The 21,795-nt window shown below is 36.0% G+C and overlaps 1 protein-coding gene across 1 annotated transcript in view; it reads right to left on the bottom strand.

The window, feature by feature from the left end:
- The window catches only part of SH3GL2 (SH3 domain containing GRB2 like 2, endophilin A1), a 237,137-nt gene that overhangs the window by 50,547 nt on the left and 164,795 nt on the right, over window positions 1-21,795 (bottom strand). The window contains exon 2 of the mRNA XM_007499610.3: window positions 1,091-1,159. Within this exon, the coding sequence (XP_007499672.1) occupies window positions 1,091-1,159 (69 nt within the window). The remainder of the gene's footprint in view (window positions 1-1,090; window positions 1,160-21,795) is intronic.

Consider the following 21,795-nt stretch of genomic DNA (forward strand, 5'->3'; position numbering starts at 1 on the left):
AGAAAAGGCAACAGGAATGATTGGTACCTCATCCTGTTTCCATTAGAGTTAAAGAAATATATTTTTAATTTTTAAATCTTTCCTTTTCATCTTGGTATCAATATTGTTTGTTGGTACCAAGACAGAAGAGCAGAAAGGGCTAAGCAATGGGGGTTAGGTGACTTGTCCAGGATCACACAGGTAGAAAGTGTCTGAGGTCAGATTTAAAACAAGGACCTCTTGATCCTTGATCCTTGATTCAGAGTCCTGGCTCTCAATCCACAGAACCACTTAGCTGTCCCCTTCAAAATAATTTTTAATAACCATTTTCTGACATTTTGTAACTTTCTTTGCTCCCTTTCCTGATAAGACAAGTAATATGTATAATATAGATTATACATGTGCAATCATACAGTATATTTTTCTATATTCATCATGTTGTCAAAGAGGACACATCACACAAGAAAAAAACTCATTCATAATCTATCAGTTCTTTCTATGTTAGTGGATAACTTTTTTTCATCATGAGTTTTTTGGAGTTGTCATGGATCCTTCCTTGCCTTGTTGATAATAGTTAAGTCATTCACAGTTGACCATCATACATTACTGCTCTTGTGTATAACATTCTACTGGTTCTGCTCACTTCACATTGCATCACTTCAATATTCCACAGGATTTTGATCTTACAAGCTAGGAATGTATAATTTCCAAGATTTATGGATATTATGAGCCTTTGGCATAGCATCAACCATTAGAAATGTTAAGTTTTAGTCAGAGTTTTATAAATATTATTATTATTATTATTATTATTATTATTTGGAGGTACTATTTCAAATAGAGATAATTTTTTTAAAAAACTAATAAAAAAAAACTTCAAAAAGTACTTTCCAGGCACAAACACAAATCAAAATATAGACAGATCTTCAATTCATAAGAAAAGTAATTTGTGGCAATGCCAACTTATTTAAAGGTTGTTCTGTAACAAATGTAATCAAGGATAGCTATGGTTTTTCACCCCATGTAAACAATAATGTCCATTTTTCTATTCCTCTTTTCTCTCTGACATTACTCAATGAAGGAAAAAAAATTATCCAAGGGGCCAGAGACTTACCCTCTCCATTTCTTTGAAATCATCATCTAACTTGGTTCCTTCTGCACCTCCAACCTTCTCACTCACTTTCTGTAAAAAGTAAACATAGAAGAGAACAGTGGTAAATGCAAAGACTTGCCTCCCAACATTTTCCAATATCATGTCTTTCTACTAAGCAGTAAAGAGATAAATAGCCTGCTTCAAAGCCAAAAAACAAATCAGTTCCCTATGATTTATTAAGCACCTCCTATGTGACAGGCATGGTGCTAAGTTCTAGGGATACAAGGAAAGTCAAACATAGCCAAAGAAAAGCTCCTTCTCCCAAGGAGCTCCCATTCTAATAGAGGAGACAACATGCAAGCAACTATATGAACAAGAGGTATAGAGACAAATAGAAATGATAGGGAAAATGAAGATATAGACCTATATATCACTTGTTCATGTGTGTATGTGTGTATAAATACATACACACAGGATAAATTGGGGGTAAATTCAGAGGAAAAGCATTGCAAAGGAGAATTGTGACATGCTTCTTTAAAAGCTGGGACATTAGTTTAGACTTGGAGGAAAGGGAGGAAGCTAGGAGGTGAAGATGAGGAAGAAGAGCATCATTCTAGGTATAAGTACAGCCAGTGAAAATACTTAGAGTTGAGAGGTGGAATATTTACTCAAGGATGCCAGTGTCACAGGATAGCAGAGTATGTGGAAAGGAGAAAAGTTTGAGAAGTCTGGAAAGGTAGGAAGGGAACAGACTATAAAGGACTTTGAAAGCCAAATGGAAGATTTTATACTTGAACCTGAAGTAATAGGGCATCACTGAGGTTTACTGAGTGAAAGGGGTCAAAGGGAGTGAGTGATATGGTCAAGACAACTGTAGAAGAAACAAGTTGCTTTTCTTTTTCCCTCCCCCATTCCCGACAAAACTAACTATAGGAAAATGAGCCATTTTACTTTTTTTTTTTACTCCTTGCGTTCAAAGACAATTAGGGACAGCTTTCAAAATAACAGATTGCTTTTCTCAGAGTAGGGCAAAAAAGTCATCTTTCTTCAAGAGGGATGAGGGGGCTTCCTCTCACTGTAATTCTGTCCTTGTGAGGACTTTTCTTCAGAGTCCTTTTTATCACTGTGGGCCTCTGAAGAAACTCCTTTTGATCTATTATCCTCATGTGTTTTGTTGGTCTTAGTGTTTTTATTCTAGAATGCTGTATGCATAAATCTCTTCTGTGACACCAAGAGAGATGCCCATTCAGCTGTCTCTTTAAACCTGCTCTTGCTAACATAGAAGGGACAAATAAGGGAAACAAAGAAGATCATTAGGTGTATGGGGAAAGATCTGTCTGCTGGAGCTTTTAAGGGAAACTAAAAGAACTGAGGTACATAATACACACTTATGGATTTTTTTTCCTTTCACTCACATGGAAGCATCAAAGAACTTCTAGCCCATTATGAATCCTAAAAATTGTTTTTTGACAAAAAAATTAAATCAATTAGAACACAGCAAAATCAGGCAAAGTTCACAGCAAGGTACTCATGCTCTTTTGTATCCCTTGCTTCTCAGCAAACAGATCAGGGTCTTTCATTATTCCTTCCTTGGCATATATATATATATATATATATATATATATATATATACACCAGGGATTGTCTAAAAAGTTTAAGGACTTACTACTTCATGGTGTCACATGGGATAATCATGTGGCAATGGAGAGATTTGCTATTATCCTAGTTAGTAATAGCTGAAAAATAAACACATCCAGTATATATAATGGCTAAATTTTTAGCATTTGTGTGCCAATTATCAGTCCAAGGGGCCTCTACTATGCCTCAGGCACATAAGTAGGTACTTACTAGGTAGATACTAACTGCTCAAATCTTATCAGACATCAGAGAATTCATACTGGGGAGCGTCGCTATAAATGTAATGAATGTGGTAAAGCCTTCAGACATAGTAGTAGCCTTAGGAGACATCAAATGACTCACACGGGACAAAGACCCTATGAATGTCATGAATGTGGGAAAGTCTTCTTTGACTGTTCAACTCTTATCATACATGAGAGAATTCATACTGGAGAGAAGCCTTATGAATGTGAGAAATGTGGGAAAGTCTTCTTTGACAGATTGCCCAACATCAGAAAATTCACAGTAAAGAGAAGCTCTATGAATGCAATGAATGTGGGAAAGCCTTCAATTTGAGAAGGCACCTTAATGGACATCAAATAATTCATACTGGAGAAAAACTTTGTGAATGTAGTGTATGGTATGTGGAAAAGTTTGCAGTCTCAAGTCATCTGTTATCCAATATCAGTGATGTTATGCCAAAGAATAATCCTAGGAATATCACGAATTGAGGGAAAACTTCATCAGACTTGTCACTTTATTAATGCTTGAGTCAAAGTGGGACAACAGACCCCATTAAAAACTTGATGTTGCCCTTCCCTAACTGAAATAAACCTGCTGTTCAAGCCTGTTAAAAAAAAAGTAATGTGGCATCTGCCTTTGAAACTGTGTAAGATGCAAAACAATGGTCATGTAATTCTTTCTTAGGGAATTGGGAAACTCCTTCCCCTCATGCCCCCATAGAGGCAATAGCAAACTGATACTAAAGGAAAAGTACTTAACTGACCTATTTGGGGGCAGGGGGACACTAGGAATCAGTGGAAGATTCAAAATGCTATTAAAATTTTTTCTGAAGGTTATGTTTTCATGACTAGTGAAAATGTAGTGGACTAAAATTCCAGAAATAAATATACACACACATAGAGAGTGTGTGTGTGTGTGTGTGTGTGTATATGTGTGTGTGTGTGTAACAAACACAAAGATCATCTCTCAACGCTTAAGATAGGTAATACAAGCATTATTTAATAGATGAGTAAATGTGCAGAGAACTTAAGTGACTTATCCATTATCACATAACTAGTGTTAGTTGGACTTGAATCCAGCTTTCCTGTTTCTGGTCCCCATGTTCCACTATTTCATCTTTCAACAATAATATAATAATATGTAGTTTTCCCTCATATGATGCCACTAAAATATATTTATTACATACAAATTACAAAGCAAATACCCTTAATATTTCTAAGACTTCAAATGGTAGGAGGTGGGGAAAGGTAGACAACTAATTTAAAAGGTCCTCTGATTAGAGGCAAGAGTTGATGGCAAAGGCATTTTGCTCACTTAACCAATATTAGAAACACATGCATATTGCTAGATCAACAAGGGCAGTATTTCTATATCGTTTAAACTTTTTGACACTTGTTTTTACAGGTTTAGTTTGAGTGCTAAGAATAAAATGCTATCTAAGACCTTGACCATGCTCATACTAAAGAAAACATTCAATGTGAATTGATGAATATCTTTTTTATTAGCACAGTCCTAGCCCCCTATGATACATGTATCATTATTAAAGTTAGTCAGTCCAGAGGCTGGTATTATTCTCCTCTCATGCTAGGCTCTTAGTGGATGCCCCTCATTCCTCTTTATTAGGCAATTTAGAAAAAGTACTCATTTCACCGGACCTGACTCTACTACTATCTTCCCCTATGGATGAAAAAGTAGTCTCCGATTCGTGTCAGCTGGCTCTTTGTTTTAAACATTATATAAATTTGAAATTTCAGAGGGTTCTGGGTCTTTGTCTAGAGAATAAAAGCCATTACACAGTTCTACATCCAGATGGTACCCCTCTGGGTGCTGCCCTTGGCTAAGAGCGATAGAGGCCTCACACTGAGACTGTTGGTATCTGTTCTCCACTTTCCCTTGTGAGTAAGTAATAATACAATTTTGTTAATTGCTATCCCAGAGTCATTTTACTGCTCTTCATCCAAACTCTCCTGTATAATATTCTCTGAGCTAAAAGGATCATGATTAGGTTCAAAGTTATTTACTGTGGTAAAAATTTAAATACTGCTTTTTATCTACACTGTTCAGTCATTCTCCATTTTTGTTCAATTCTTAATGACCCCATTTGGGGTTTTCTTGGCATAGATGATGAAGTGGTTTGCCCTTTCCTTTTACAGCTCATATTACAGTTGAGAAAACTGAGGCAAATAAGGTTAAATGACATGCTCAAGGTCACAGAGCTAATAAGTGTCTATGGCCATATTTGAGTTCAGGAAAATGAATCTTCATAAGTAGGCTTGGTGTTCTATCCTCTGTACCACCTAACTGTTCCTTTTTGTCTCTATTTAATATTAAATATAGATGGCTAAGCAAGGGAGAAATAAAGGGACACTATGGTAGAATAATTATTTGAAGGTTACTGATAAGAGCATTTTTTTGAAAGCCAGGAAATAAATGTCAATAGCACAATTTAGAAAGATTTTCCTGAATTTTCAGTGATTTTCTAAATGTCAGAATTAAACTGCTTTGTAGGCTTTGTAGATTGAAATTTCACCTATTATGCATACTAGTTGTATAATAATGGGTAAATCATATAATCTCTAGGAACCTCAATTTTCATATCTATTATTCATCTTTCATTTTTTGAAGAAGACCAGTGACATCATGGATGACATCTTGATTTGCATGTGAATTGGATTTAAGTGAGACAGAATTGCCCAAAGCTATCAGCCTTTCTCTTCCAGTCATCAAAGTCCAACAGCAAGATAAGTTAAGACAACTGGCAATTGTCCAGGATGCAGTACTTGACTTTGGGGTCTTCAATGTTTAACCAAGCTCTAAGCACTCTACAGTGCCTGCTTCAGCCATTTTACAGCCTTTGGAACAAATTTTTCTCATCCACCCTTCCACCAGGGGAAGTCTTCAAATGCTTGGGGCAGACATTCCCCTAACTCACCAATGGGTACCAAAAACAGGGAACAAGAAAGACAGAGCCAGGAAAGCCTACCATGCACAATACACACAAATACATAAATATATGTGGATGGATATATAGATTTCTATATGTAGACATAAAATAAATACACACACAATGGAGATGTGGGTGATAGAAAATCAATCTGGCCACAATATAAGTCTCAAAAGTATTTTGAAATTAGGCTAGAATGGTGGAATGGTTCACAATTGTTGAGGGCCTTGCCTTCTATACAGAGAAATCTGAGACTTATTTGGTAAGCAATAAAGAGCCAGTGAAGATGGTTGAGCCAAAGAGGTTCAAAAATGACCATATGTAGATCAGACTTACACATAAACATTATGTTGGTGGTAATGTGAAGGAAAAAAAAGGAGTAGTAAGTTCCTGAGGAAATGGGGTTGTGGCTTATACATCCCCTCTACAGAACAGAATACCATAACTATGTAACAGCACACATCTAAGGGCACCTAATAAATCACTCTTGGTTACATGACTGCTAAGTAGTTGTATGAATGAACTGTGTAATTGAATGATTCAACAAGCAAACAAAAGACAGAGAAAAGGAAGAAAGATTTCTGGAAGCAGTGCTGGAGGCAGTGATAATGACATTGGGTCATTGTCCTTTTCAATATTTAGAAGAATTTTTATCAAGGCTTCAAAGTACAGTATCTATTTTTCTCTCCACTTTAAGTCTCAATTTAATTCCACAGAAAACTTTAGAAATTCCCTGTTGACAAACTGTGCTAACATGATTGTTCACTTAGAACCAAGGTCAAAGAAAATTTAGGTAAATGAAACTAAATTTTCCATGGTTAGCTTAAGAGCCCTTAGAGCTATATTGGGCATGGATTTTCTTCTGCAAAGCTGGCAAAAATGTCAGCATTAGAAGAAATCATGCATTATGATATGCTTTTCCCACAAAACTTTAAAAATTATCACCAAACACTGAAATTCCTTTATCTAATCATATTTATCCTTTCACCATTTCTTCGGTTCTAAGACCCCTAGCCATGTTCTTCAATCTTACCGTGGCCTCCAGTTACTCCTGCTCTTAGTTCTTTCCCAAGCCATCATTCTTGCCCTGGCTACACTCTTCTCCCTCTACCTTGACCAGTGGATGAGCCAATTCAGCTCTCACTATCCTCTACACTTGAATCACTTAACTTCTTGATCACTAATCATGCCTCTCCAGTTCCCAACCTTGGGTCACTTCTACTATCAGTCATCTTTTTTCCTATTCACATGGAGCTGAATAGGGTTGGGGAAATCACAAAGCTGTACTAAGTTCACAGAAATTTAAGTTTCATAATCTCAATGGGGCACTCACTGTAGCAATGCAATCTTTTTTATATCTCCCTAATAACTCATTCAACAGACCAACTAGTCCAACCTTCCTTAAACTTTCCCAGTTATCCCTCCCCACACTTAGCTAAGGACCATTTCATACCTCACTGAAAAAATAATGGCATTAGCTAAGAGTTCTTCTGTCTCCCTTCCTCCTTTTATTCTCACACTCAGATTTTTCCCACCACTAACTCCTCTTTCATTTCTTTCTCAAGAAAATAGCCCTTCCTGCCAAAGCAAGGGCATGTATTCTTCATCCCATCTCATCTTGTGCAGCAAATTGTTCCTCCTATTATCCCAACTCTTTTGTTAATCTCTCTCTGTGTATTAGCTTCTCCTTCCTGCCTACAAACATCCCTTTAAAAACTGACACTTGATGCAATCATACTCACTATCCATTACATTATTACTTTACTCCTATGTCATCATTAAACTCCTTGAGAATATCATCTACAATTGGATATTTGACTTTGCCTGTTCTCATGAAATTCTAAACCTTATGTAATCTGGCTTTCCTCATCCTCATTTTATTGAACCTGCTCTTAATTGTCAAATCTAATGACTTTTTCTCAATGCTTCTCCTTGAATTCTGCAGTCTTTGATGTTATCAATCACCTTCTTTTACTAGATAGTCTCTCCTTTTTAGGTTTTCATGACACTAGTCTTTCCTGCTTTCCCTCCTAACATTTCTGACCATTTCTCAAGTCTCCTTTGTTGGATCTTCTTCCAGGCTACTTACTAACTTTGTAATTCTCCTTCTATCTCCTTTCACATTTATACTATCCACCCTTTTGATCTCACAAACTCCTATGAGTTTGATTATCACTGTGTAGACGATTCTTAGATCTATTTGTTCAACCCTAATCTCTCTGAGACTTCTAGTGTCAAAATACCAACTACCCTTTCAATATCTCAACCTGAATATCCTAGAAACATCTCAATACACCCAGAATATAACTCTTCACAGCTTCCCATGTCTTTCAATGGCACTACATCCTCCCAATCTCCCAGGCTCACAGCCTCAGTGTCATCCTTACTTCATCATACTCATTGTCCTTAGAGAAGCAATCTTATAAAATCAGATCATTTTCCCCTTCATAGCATCTTTCTCTATATTTATATAACTACTATTCTAATACTGGCCTTCATCACCTCATGCCTGGTGTCTTAGAGGGAGAATTGGATGAGATATAATTGGGGAAACCAAAAGATGTCACACCAGGAAGTAGTTGGATGAAGAGAGTTGAATCCTAAGCCCCACCCCCCACCCCTACTTTCTGTTCTTTGCTCACTAAGCAAGACTAATGGAGATTTCCTCACAGAAGGTAAATCAAATTCCTCCTTCTAATAAAAAAAAACCCTTTAGACTAAATTCTTTAGTTAAAGGATCTATTTATTCTTTGGGGAGAAGGAGATAAGGGTGAGGCTAGGAAGGAGGAAAAAAGTATCCCTAAATTTGAGTTGTAATACTGACTAAAAGCCTTGAAAGTAAATCTTTTCAAATGAAACAAAAATATCTTCCCGGGGAAGAAATAACAACAAACACTGCTATGAGTCTTTCTGGGTAAGACAGTCTTCTTCAGCTACAATTAGAGACAGAACAGGGAGGATGAAATGGTGTCTTCAGACCCTTTTCCACGGAAAGAGAAGTGAGAAGTGAAGTCCAGAATAGTTGGGGTCCCAACTGTCCCTCCTTCAAACTTCCATGAAATTCTCTCTCTCTCCTCTCCTGATGATCTGTGTTCCATGTGATTCCTTCCTCTTTGCTTTGCAGATCATGTCTACTATTTGTGCCCAAATTTCTTCACCTCATACCTGGACTTTTACAAAAGACTTTCTGGCTGTGGCCCTGCCTCAATTCTCTTCTTATCCCAACTCATCTTTCACTTAGGTGCCAAAGTGATTTTCCTAAAGCACATGTTTGAACATAGCACTCCCCATTCTTAATGAGATTCCAGTGGCTTCTAATTACTTCAAGGATCAAATAAAAGCTCCTCTATTTGGCATTCATGGCTCTTCACAACTTGTTCCCTTTCTACCATTCCAATCTTTTTAAGCTTTACTCCCCTCCTAGTATTCTACTGATGGAGCTACAATGGCCCCATTTCATTTTCTCAGAGATGATATTCCATTTTCCATTTTCATTCCTCTACTATTAGCTGTCCCCCATGCCTGGAAAACTCTTTAGTTTTCCTGGCTTCCTTCAAGAGAGTTCAAATCCTTCCATTAGGATGCCTTTTCCAGTTCTTTTCCCTTACAGTGCTATCTCTCTGAAATCACATTGTATTTGTTCTATATACATCTTGTATGTATCTAGTTATTTACATGTCATCTGCATTAGAATACAAGATACTTACGGCAAAGAAAGTTCTTCCCTTCTTTGTAACCCAAGCGTCTAGCATAAAGTGCTTAATATATTTTATTGACTAATTGACAGTGCAGAATAGTGAATGGAGGACCTTGAGTCATGTCTCTCATTTAAGTCATTCACAACCTGTGTCATCAGGAGTAAATCACTTCAACTCTCTGAATTTCAGTTTCTTTCTCTATAAAATGGAGACAATACTCAGGCTATCTGTCTTACAAGATTATAAGGAGGAAAAGGGAACTTTTGTTAACTTTAATGCTGCATAGATGTACTTGCACATTATGAAATAACATTGTCAATAAATCCTCAATTTGGCATCCATAACAACCCTGTGAGGTAGTCCCCACAGGCACAATTAAAATTTACAAAAACTTTGAGCTGGAAGGGACTCTAGGGGCTTTTTAGGACCAATCCACTCACATTCTATAGATGTATAAACAAACAGCACAATAGAAGTTAGATTTAATTCTACTTTTTATTGAAGTAAAAGCTCCAGTTTAGCAAAGAAAATGTTTCATATTCTCTCTTAAGTTACTGTAAAGATACAACCAAAAACCAACTGACATTAATGCTCACACAAGTTCTATTGGGTGACAAATGCTCCCAAAACTATTCTTATAGGTTATTTCTTCTTTCATAAAAATCTTATGTACATATCCTCCTATCCAATTGAATAGTCACCATGTTTCATACAGTATTTATGAAAGATGTCTGGTACTATATTAAACACATTAATGTTAGCTTTATTGGACCTGTCATGAAATCTCATAATAGTAGGTATGACTCCAAAGGATAAAAAACAGGTTAGTGTTTTGATGGCATGTCAAATACAAAAAATACAATAGAGAATTATCTGATGAAATCCTTCATTTGAATCTATGGCAATCTAGTGGTAACAAATGCGAGACAGATTGTATTCACTTGATGAGATTCATGTCAAACTTACTCAGTTGTCATTTTAAGGTTGCCCTTATTTCTGATGTTTCATTGGCTGCCTCTATTCCTAGAATATTTTTTATCTTAATTTCTACTTCTTATATTTTCTGGTTTCCTTCAAGGCTCTGTTTAAATGCCACCTTCTACAGGAAGCCTTTCCCACTCCCTTACCAGCTAAAGTCTCACACATAGTAGGTACCTAATAAAAATTCATACTTTCCCCTGTTCTATCTTTGCTTCCCATCTTCCTGGAGGCAACCCTTTTTTCTTCATATTTTTCACTGAATGCTGTCTGGGCCTCTACTTTCAACTTCTGACATTTTGCTTTCAAATGTAGTTTTTATAAATATGCCCTTTTCTTCCTCCCACTCCCATTATACTATAAATGTCTTGAGGAAAGAACATATTCTGTGCATGGCATGTAAATAGATGAATATTTATTAAATTGAATCTTATGTTCAAGTGTCCAAGAAAATTTGAATATTTCAACTTAAATGACAAAATTTATAGCATCTTCCTCTTGTGATAGGTGAGATGAAATCTGGTTTTCCCTACAGACCAGGGAGCTAAATAAATTCAATTAGTTTTTCTGGTTTTGTTTCTCTGTAAAATTAGGAGTGGTAGAAAAGACAAGCCCTTAATGATTCCTAAAAGATGTTCTAATTTTTTTATGTGTAAAAACCTCAAGTCAGCTAGATGGAGTATTAAACTTAGAATCAAGAAGATCTGGATTCAAATCATGCCTGATACATAATATATGACCCTGAAGAAGACTCGGATTTCTGCCTCAGTTTCTTTATCTATAAGATAAGAATAATAATACTACCTTCCTGACAAGGTTGTTATGAGGATAAAATGTGATAAAGTTTGAATTGTAAATTTTAAAATTCTTACATAAATATGCAAGGTATCATTCAGGAGGGTTTCTAATGTGCTCTAGATTTATTCTCTGATCATCAATGGAACCTGGTGCAATAAGTTCTTCTTCTTATTATTATTATATCTCTAGTGCCTAGCCCTCTCGATAGACAGATAGATAGATATATAGATAGACAGATAGATAGATATATAGATAGCAATAAATAGATAGTAGGTATCCAAAAAGGATCAAATAACAATGTTTACTGACTGACAATCTATATGATAAAGCACTTTGCAAACTTTACAATGTTACAGAAAAAAAAAAGTTAGTTATCCTCATTGCCACTTCTCTCATTTTTGGAGGAGGTGGAAGACACTTTTTGAGCTTTCAACTTGGATTCCTTTTCCTTCTCCCAGATTTTCCTTTCTATTAGATAATAATTATATTAGACTGCACACAATACTTCTCATGACATTTAATTGTTTCTGCCTTGGTTCTCCGGGGCTAAAAGTAATAACTTTCCTTAAGTCCCATTTCCCTAATGTGAAAAATTTCTGTAAAATATGCTGCTCTAATTATTTAACCTATCTTCTAGGGATGTGAGAAGGATTAATGATAAACTACCTTGCAAAGATCTAAATTCCTTGGAAGTGAGATATTCTAAGTATAACCAGTCACCACTATCACTTATCAGATTCACCCTGTTTTCTAAATCTATCCAAGAAAAAAAATTTAAATGAATGTAAGACACACACACACAAATTAAAGAAATACACTTTCCTGTCTTTTTTCAGCCTCTATCTTCCTCCCAACACACTCTCATTTCAGTATCCTAACCTAATTCTTCCTATCAGCCTAAGAATCAGGAATTGAGTGATTTGGAGACAATCTTGTCCCCAAAGAGGGGGCTTGACCTTTCTATGCATTTTTTCACAATTTGGTTTAATAATAGACATTCACATTTGGAACTGGAGCTCATGTGACATTAAATTATTAATACTATTTGAAATCGGGTATCAAATTCCCCTGTAAACAAATAGATTTCATTCATGGGAAAAAAAAAAAGTGTGGGGGAAGCTTGTCAGCCATGATCAATTACTCTAGAGGTTAATGAATAATGACTTTTGATGACTGGTGATTCAATCATTAAGGTGAGAAGAGATATCCTTTAATATTTTTTATCTATAATGGAAAGTAAAAGAGTTACTTCTCTCTTTTATATGGCTATGGGATTAGAGTAGAAAAGAATAAGCCAAAGAAAATTCTGGGACAGAAAAAAATCATGTTCAGCCTTTTGCAAATAAGGTCACCCACCTTAAGCCAATATTCTGTTAAAGGGTGACATTAAACACACATTGGACAAATCTATATAAAATGAATGACTACCTCAAGTTCATAGCAGTCTCATGCTAAACAGTTCTATGTTATTCAGAAATAACACACAATTTCCCAGGGTTCATGATCCAAATTTATTGTGTCACACCATCATAGTAACTTAGGACAATAGAAATAGACTTTAAAATTTATTTTATTGTACGTGTGTTAAGCAAATTAACAGAGTTAGTCCTAAAGTAACTTAAAACTGTCCTACATCAAAAGGAAGCTAGGCTCTGTGCAATTTAAAGATTAATAATGAGCCCAGAAAAAAAAAAACAGATAATGAAGCATACCATCCCTTTCCTTTAGTGAAGAGGTGTCTATAAACTTTTACCATTTAAACATATATAAATTTATATTTGTAAATATGTTTCTATCATTTAAAAATTCATATCTTCTACTCTCCTGTAGCATACCGGGCATATTAGTATCTTGGAAGTATGATTGATGTACTGATATTGTATCTTATGTTTTCATTTACCAGACTCATGGTCAGGTCACTTATTGATCATTGTATGGACGAATTTGCAGTCCAAAGGGCAAGAGAATTCCTGAGCAGGGCATTACCGGCCACAGTGTCCTAGCTCATGCCTTGTCAGATCACATTCCTTTCCAAGCTGCATGTTGGATTAATCTTCTCCTCTTTGATTTCATGATTGTCAATTCAACCAATGTTAAAACCTATGCCATGTTACATATTCATTAATAGCCTCCCACTTGACATTCCTAAAATCTCCAATAAAAGTTGGGGAACAGAAGCGAGTCTCCCTCTTGATCTTCTCACTGCTCTGGTTCCTCTTTCTGTTCTAGCCTCTCTTGATCCTCATGACCTCTTGCTTCTCCCAACGCTGTTGCCCCTCATACTTTTCATTACTCCTCTGGCTCTCTTGCCCATGAGAATTATTACCAGGAATTGCGACTCCACACGTGTTTTAACTTGCCGTCTCTTGACTCTTTATTCCTGCATTTCTCTCTCTCTCTCTATTATCTATTCATTCATTTTCCTCCAGTCTCCATTCTCCTTCTCAGGTCACCACCCATAAGTAAATTGTGTAGGAACTACAGGGGATCCTATATCTCCCTTGACTGCAATGGAGAGGGAAAGAGCAATGGAATAAGAATTTATATAATACCTAGGATGGGTGTTAAGTGTTTTACAAATACCTCATTTGATCCTCATAACAACCCTGTCAAATAGGCGCTATTGTGCTATTATTATCCCTATTCAAAGATGAGGAAACCTAGGTAAATAGAGGTTAAGTGATCTGCTCAGGGTCACACAGCTACCAAGTGTCTGAGACTGGATTTAAATTCTGGTCCTCCTGACTGTAAGCTCAGAGTTATATCTACTGTATCACATAGTTGCCTCAGAGCTATAAGAACAGGAAGATTCATGAGAAAGTGTATTTGTGTCAGGTTAAATAAAATTCTTGGTTGAAGACTTCTACAGAGTTAGAAATGCTCATTTTGCTGCTATTTCCTAATAATTCTCCTTTATTCCTTGGAAGAGCCCAGAAAATGGATGGACAAAAAAAGAGCACAAATAAGATTTAAAATTTTGTTTTTGACATTAACTAAATCAAAGGTCAGAGTATGATTTAAAAGTCTATAAATTAGTGGGCATGAGGTTGACAAACATTTGCCCTTGGGTTCATTTACATAGAAAATTTAAACTAAAGTTTAATAAATGTTGTAATAGTGAGATGGCTGACAGAATGTAACTATATATACTATTAATGCTTTTTAGTATTTCTGAAGATCAATGCCTTGATTGAAATATGTTTAATTTTCCAAAAGCTCTTCATTATTCCCAAACCAGTTTGAATAAATTAAATGTGTATTACATCAAGATTATAAGAGAAGTGAGTTTTTTCCATATTCATACTTACATTGGGCTTTTTCTCTTTTTCTTTATTTTGACATGCAGTGTTAACAAATGGGCACAAAATGGTAGAAGTAAGCCACATACCTTTATTATGGCCTCTAAACAATGGGCACAAAGTTTTGAGAGACAGTGACATATAGATCATGGGGCCACACTGCAAAAGCTAAAAAAAAAGAGTCAAGTTCTTAACTCTAACTTTCATCTCAGAGATGAGGAAATGATGAGCTACATGGGTAAAATCATTTCCCCAAATCATTCTGAACATACTTCCTTTGACTCTATTCTTCCATAACATTCAACCTTAATCCTCTGACCTTCACTTTTCCTCAACATCAGCACCACTGACTGAATAATATAGTGAATAATATAGCATCTACATGTCACATTTTGGAAACTTCAGTATCATTTCTCCCATGCTCAATAAGAAGGAAAGTTTCCTAAATGATGAAGTTTGAAAAAGAAGGAAAACCTGTCCTAATCAAACCAAGAAGATACAGTTTTCTGTGAATAATTCAGGTGAGTGATTTTTAGAATGAAAGTATAACTTCTATATCTGATCACCTTTAAATAATATTTTGGTGCTAATGGGAACCCAGATTCTAATCTTATATTCAACATGCACAGTTAGTTGGGAAGAAAGGAAGAAGAATGGAGGAAATAAGCTTTATTAAATACCTACTGTGGACCACGCATTTGCTAAATACTTTACAAATACTATTTCACTTGATCTTTACAACAATCCTGCAATGTAGGTGTTATTATTATCCCTACTTCATAGCTGAGGAAACTGAGGCAGATAGAGGAAAATTGCTCGAAGTTATGCAGCTGGCAAGTTTTTGAGTCTGGTCTTAAAATCTAGGTCTTCTAGCAAACTCTATTAAATATTATCAATGTTGTGACCTCAAAATAAAAAAAAATGATTTAGCCATTTTTTCTGCATTCTTAAATATTTAGCAAAAAGCAAAATTTCTGATTATCCAAGACTTCCTTGAACCTTGCTATTAAGTTGCCTCTGTCTTCTAATTTCTAGATTACAGGAGGTGTAAGTTGAGCCTGGAATCAGACATTTTCCATAATATGACATGCAAAACTACATAGTCTAAAATCCCCAAATGACATTCTAGACAACCAGGAACAGTGAATATTCCTTAATTTTATCAAGCCCTACCATCCAGTCTTTCATATATCTGGCTAGTATCTGACCCCATTCCTGGAGGGTATTTTTTTACTTATTTATCATATATTGAGTACTAGGATAAAAAAAAATCATCTTATCACTGTTTATACCTTTCTTTCAAGCCTCAGCTCAGAAAATATGCCCTTTTATGAAGTTCCCTCTGATCCAGTCAGTGGAAAGGGATCTGTCTGCCTCAAACTTCCTAGAATATATGGCTGTGATTTTTTTTCCTTGCCCCTATCATATTCTACTTTGTATTAAGCTTATTTGTGTAGATGTTATATGAGTTCCTTGGGGGAAAAGAAGAATTTTGCCATTTTCCATCTTTTTTTTCATAATTTTTCCATAATCTACCTCTGCACAGAGTAGATGCTTAATTAATGTTTGCTGAATTGAAGATAATTACTAAATAAAATTAGAAGTTAGTTGATTAGTTTCCCTTGAAGCTCAGAGTTTCTCTAGAATGTAGAAATTCTTTTAATAAGTAAGGAGTGATGGATAACCTACGTGATACTTTGAGACACAACTCCTGAAAGGATCTTAAGGACAAGCCTGAAAAATTGAATGTGAATGCCTGTTAAGCTACCACAGGTGAATAGGTTTTACTCTCATTACTCATTACTAGAATTATCTATTTCCAGATCTCTTTATAAAACTTAAACCATTCTGATGCTCCTGCCAATTCTACTACACACCCTAAGGAACAGTACCACATAGCATGACAAAGATGGGGAAGGCATGGATACACTGTAGTTCATCTGAAAAAGACCTGGGAATTATAGTGAGCCTCAAGGTCTATTAAGCAACAATGAAGTTTATTCAATCTTAGGCACATTAAGACAGATATGTATGACATCCTCTTTGTACTCTGTGCAGTGGATAGAACTCTGGACCTGGACTGAGGAAGACCTGAGTTCAAATTTGACCTCAATCACTTACTGGTTGTTTTACTCTGGGCACGTCACTTAACTTCTGCCTGATTCAATTTCCTCATTGTTAAAATTACGATAACATTAACAGCTACATCTCAAGGTAGTTTTCGAAGATCAAATTAGCTAACATTTGCAAAACACTAAGCAATTTGTGAAGTGCTATGTAAATGCTGGCTATTACTATTAACTATTGTTGTTATAAAATATTGGGTTCAGCTTAGGATGACAGATTTAAGGATGGATGTCAACAAGATAGATAAGAAGCTAGAATTTTGAAGGGCCTTAAAACCATATGAAGATTAGCTGAAAGACTTCGGAATGTTTAAGATGAGTGGTGAATCTGCTAGTTAAGATCTGTGTGGGAAGTGATGCAGAGAAAAAGGAGCAGAACCAGGAGAACATTGTATACAGAGACTGATACACTGGTACAATCAAATGTAATGGACTTCTCCGCTAGTGGCAATTCAGCGTTCCTGAACACCCCAGAGAGATCTATGAGAAAGAACACTATCCACATTCAGAGGAAAGACTGTGGGAGTAGAAACACAGAAGAAAAATAACTGCTTGATTACATAGATCGAGGGGATAGGACTGGGGAGGTAGACCCTAAATGAACATCCTAGTGCAAACACCAACAACATGGAAATGGGTTCTGACCAAGGACACATGTAATACCCAGTGGAATTGTGCATCGGCTATGTGAGGGGTGGAGGGAGGGAGGGAGGGAGGGAAAGAATATGATTTTTGTAACCAAGGAATAATGTTTGAAATTTACCAAATCAAATTAAAAAAAAATTGAGTGCGTGTACTGGAGAAGAAGTGGGGTTTATTTGTTTTTCAAGTACCTAAAAAACTGTCATGGAGTCAGTTACAGAGCCTCATTTGGACTCTGTAATTAATATAAAAAGAAAACATTCTAGCAATTAGAGCAATTCAAAAGTAGGATGAGCTGTTTCAGGTGAGAGACTTCTCTGGAAACTAGACTACCACAATTTAGTTACAGAGATTGTTTGTCATATATAGGATGGACCAAGTGGTCTCTGAGATGGCATCCAATTCAGTTTCTGTGAAACTACTTTTTAGTTTTCCCTAGAACAAGGGAAGTGGATGAGTCCATTTAAATTCCTGGGTTTCTAAAGTTTCTTTGCATGTAAAACTAATGGAAAAAGTGAGATGTCTAGAAAGCCATAATTATAGACTTACATGACATATAAAACCCTCATTTAAAAAATAAGTTTGAAATCAAAACTTTTTTCTGTATCTGAGCAGGTCTGACAATTTTCAGATTGACTGGTCAATATGCAAACAATTCTATCTCTGTACATGACTGTATACTGCACATAAGTACTGTAAGCACTCTGTACAGAAGTTATATAGCTAAGTGTTCTTCCTTGAGGTGTGGATTTATTCCAAAGAAGAATAAATAATCTCCTGACTTTGTCCCAAGAGGACATATTTAAGGGATTCTCCTTTTTTCCTCCCCTTTCCTCTCTGGTTGCCCAGAATACAAAAAGCAGATACTGTATTTGAAATGATGAAATTTTTAGATAATATTTACAAGTGGGAAATACTCCATATTTACCTTCCAGATATTGTGTAAGGATAAGCCAAATGATATACTGCTCACCATGAAACTAATAATAGTCAATTCAACTTGCTTGTACTAGTGGTGCAAAGGGCAATAACAATAATATAAAAATTACTTGAAAATACAGCATGTATTTTTATTAGGCTTTAGAATGTGCTTCTGTGCTTACAAAAATGCATTTGCTATTTAGGAATTAACTCAATAGTCTTAAGAGCTCTAGGAGTAAACATGAATAAATATTACTAGTATTTAAAAATATATAGGATTTTAATTTAAAGAGAGAGAGAGAGAGAGAGAGAGAGAGAGAGAGAGAGAGAGAGAGAGAGAGAGAGAGAGAGAGAGAGAGAGAGAGAGAGAGAGAGAGAGAGGGAAAAGGAAAAAAAAAGGATTTTCAGTCAAGTGAGCAGAGCAAAGAGAGCCAGAGACTCATACCTACAGTACTTTGCCAAAAGCACAAGCTCCCAAAAAAGAGCCCCACAGCGTGGGTCTCACCCAAATTTATCTCCCAAGCTTCCATACATAACTTAAAAGGATGCTGGAAATGTAGCCCGGGTGTGGCAAATTGTCCACCTGTAAAGAGCTGAGAAATATCCAGTTTGCTGATTTTAACCTCTCCCTCTCTCCCCATGCCTTCATCAGTTCTTACTCCCGTTCTACTCAAGTGGTAAAGTCCATAAATAGTTTATCTTGTGTAGTAGACACAGAACATACTGCAATCTGATTCAACTACTACTTTGAGCACTCACTCACTATATGCAGGTTCTGTGCCAATAGCTTCAAAAAGGCTCCAAATATGAGCAAACCTTGATATCTGCTTCCATCAAACTTGCAATAAAACTTGCTTCTTCACAACCTCTTACTTCATAAGCAATGCAAAGACAATCTGCCACATTATCAACAATTCTGAACTAGGGAAGTGCTTTGGGGAGGTTTATTATACGTTAAGAAATAGCACTAACAAAATTCCATACTGTTATGAGATTTTCTGTTTATCCAGTTTCTCCTTTCATTTCAATCTCCACACAGTACCATCCCCTACGATAATCATTTTCTCTACCTGCCCTTCTTTCTATATTTCCAGGAAGCTTAAAAATGGAGCTGGGTGGTACTTTAGCAGTTCATTTAGAACCAATTGCCTCTCATCTTATAGATGAGCAAATTAAGAGAGCTTTTTTAGTTCATTTATAGGATCTCAGGGTCCAAAGTTGGGTTGGGGTTCTTCCTCCCTTCAGATAAGATCTTGCCAGGATGGATCTAGCTCAATGTCATTCCACTAATTAAATATTGAACATATTTTGTTATAAAATGTGGCTACTCTAGAAAGGGCGTCAGTTTGTTTTGTGGGGTAGAGCTGGTCCACCTTTCCAATAAGTCCAACAAGTTATACTCTACAGTGTTAAAGTACTTTTTCAATGGAGAAACTATAGAATTATAATTGCCCACCATTTCTTCCAATTACTATAAAGGACATATAGCTTTTCTCTGGAAAGTATCACACCCCAAATTTGGGAATGGAAATGTCCTGGACTTTCTAAGTGTGCCTATTCCATCACTGAATCATCATAGACTGTTTTATTTTTTCTTTCCTAAGGCATTTTCAAGCCCATAAAAACCCACAGTGGGACTCACTATTTCCTGGAATCTAAGAAAAATAGTCCCTCATAAAGTCCTTTACAATTTCCTGCAAATTATATTTCTCCTGAGTGACTTACAATCCACCAACACATTTCTCAGCTTCAAGCACGTGTAATGTGTCATTTCAAGCCACTCATTTAAGACTCAGGAGACTAACCTTATCAACACAAAGTATTAAATATCTCATTGAAGTTGAAGGAGAAAGTTCACTTGCAGAGAACAAGAAAAAGGGAGGGGAAGAGCAAAGAGAGAATGTCTACTTGAATCCTAGATTGAGGTATAGAGATTTATCACTGATAGTTAGATATGGAAGGAAGTCTTTCTTTCTTTCTTTCTTAAATGAACTAAAAGAGGAGGAGAAAACCCACAAAGATATGATCAATTGAGCACAGAGGGGAAATGGCTTAATTCAGATATGATCACAGTGTCAGATCTGGCAATTTTTCTCCTGAGGTCTGACAACTATTTTCTTGGCTGCCAAGAGAGAAAGAAGGAGAAAACTAGTACCTTTTGCTGTTAACCACCCAAGACATGACTAGAGCTGGGATTTATCAAAATCAAGAATCATTTAACAGGGCTGTCCCTGAAAGAAAACAGAATTGGCCAGGGTGCCTTTCGATGAGTGATTTGAAAGAATGACTGGACCTCAAATATCTCTCCCACTGGTCTGATGTGGTGTTGGCAATTCTTACTCTTAGAATTAATCTTTTGGATTAAATTCCCATCAAAATGTAAGAGAAACCATGTAATATATAAGATGTTTAGAAAATTAAAACTTAGAAACATGTTGTGAAACCAAAAGTAACATAAATCCCCCCAAAAAGTATTCTTTTTTTCTCTTACACAATTTTAAAGTATATTCTTTTAATATCAGGATTGCTGGATCAAAGGATATAGTTATTTGTAGAAATATTTAGTATATGTGCTAGATTTCCATCAAAAAGACTATACCAATTTGAGCCAGGAGCATATATGTGTATATATCTCTTCACATCCTTACTACTGAGTTTTACCATTTGTTATTTATTTTTATTAATTTTCATAGCTCTAACTAGCATGGACACAGCCCAACAAGATGGGGGGTGGGGGGGCATATGTTTCAGCCCAAGAGAAGGTGAGTTTGGTATATTTACACCCTTCTCCTGCTATGGACCTCTGCCAACTGAATCTTAATAGTCATTCTATCACTCTTCAGGGTGCTATGACCTGAAACCTTTATGCTAGCGTCTGGCTTCTCCCAAACTCCAATGGGATATAAGTTAGAAAGTGACTGAATTCCACTCACTTTTCTGCAACCACAGAGAGAATATATGCTATGTCATTCCTCCCTATCCACAATATTCCACTTTGTATCTGTTGCTCTGCCTTCTTTCAACTCCATGGAACAAGACCTTACCCTCCCTCTCAGACCCTTTCTTCTTCCTGTTATCCCCTCTCCTCACCTGCCTTTCTATCTCCTTTTGTGTGAAGTTTTCCCCCTTTAAATCTTAAGATCCTTGAGGACAAAAGCTGTCTTTTTATTAATTGTCTATAATTGTCACAATGCCTGGCACATAATAGTCACTTACTACATTTTTATTGGATAAGATTGAACTGCTCCAGAAACAAGAATTCCTAGTTAAGGGTCTGCCAAATTAGTGGGCATAGATGACACAGTATAGTATGGTTTTAATTTGCATTTTATTTATATTATTCAAGTAATTATTCATGATTTATATGTTTTCTTATCTAAGTTGTCACTCCGTTGTTTGATTAGAATCAAAGGTTGCCCCTGAATATCTATATCATTTGTGGTACATTAGAGATATCAGA

Source organism: Monodelphis domestica, chromosome 7 (genome assembly GCF_027887165.1).
Source record: "Monodelphis domestica isolate mMonDom1 chromosome 7, mMonDom1.pri, whole genome shotgun sequence".
In the NCBI taxonomy this organism is placed as follows: domain Eukaryota; kingdom Metazoa; phylum Chordata; class Mammalia; order Didelphimorphia; family Didelphidae; genus Monodelphis; species Monodelphis domestica.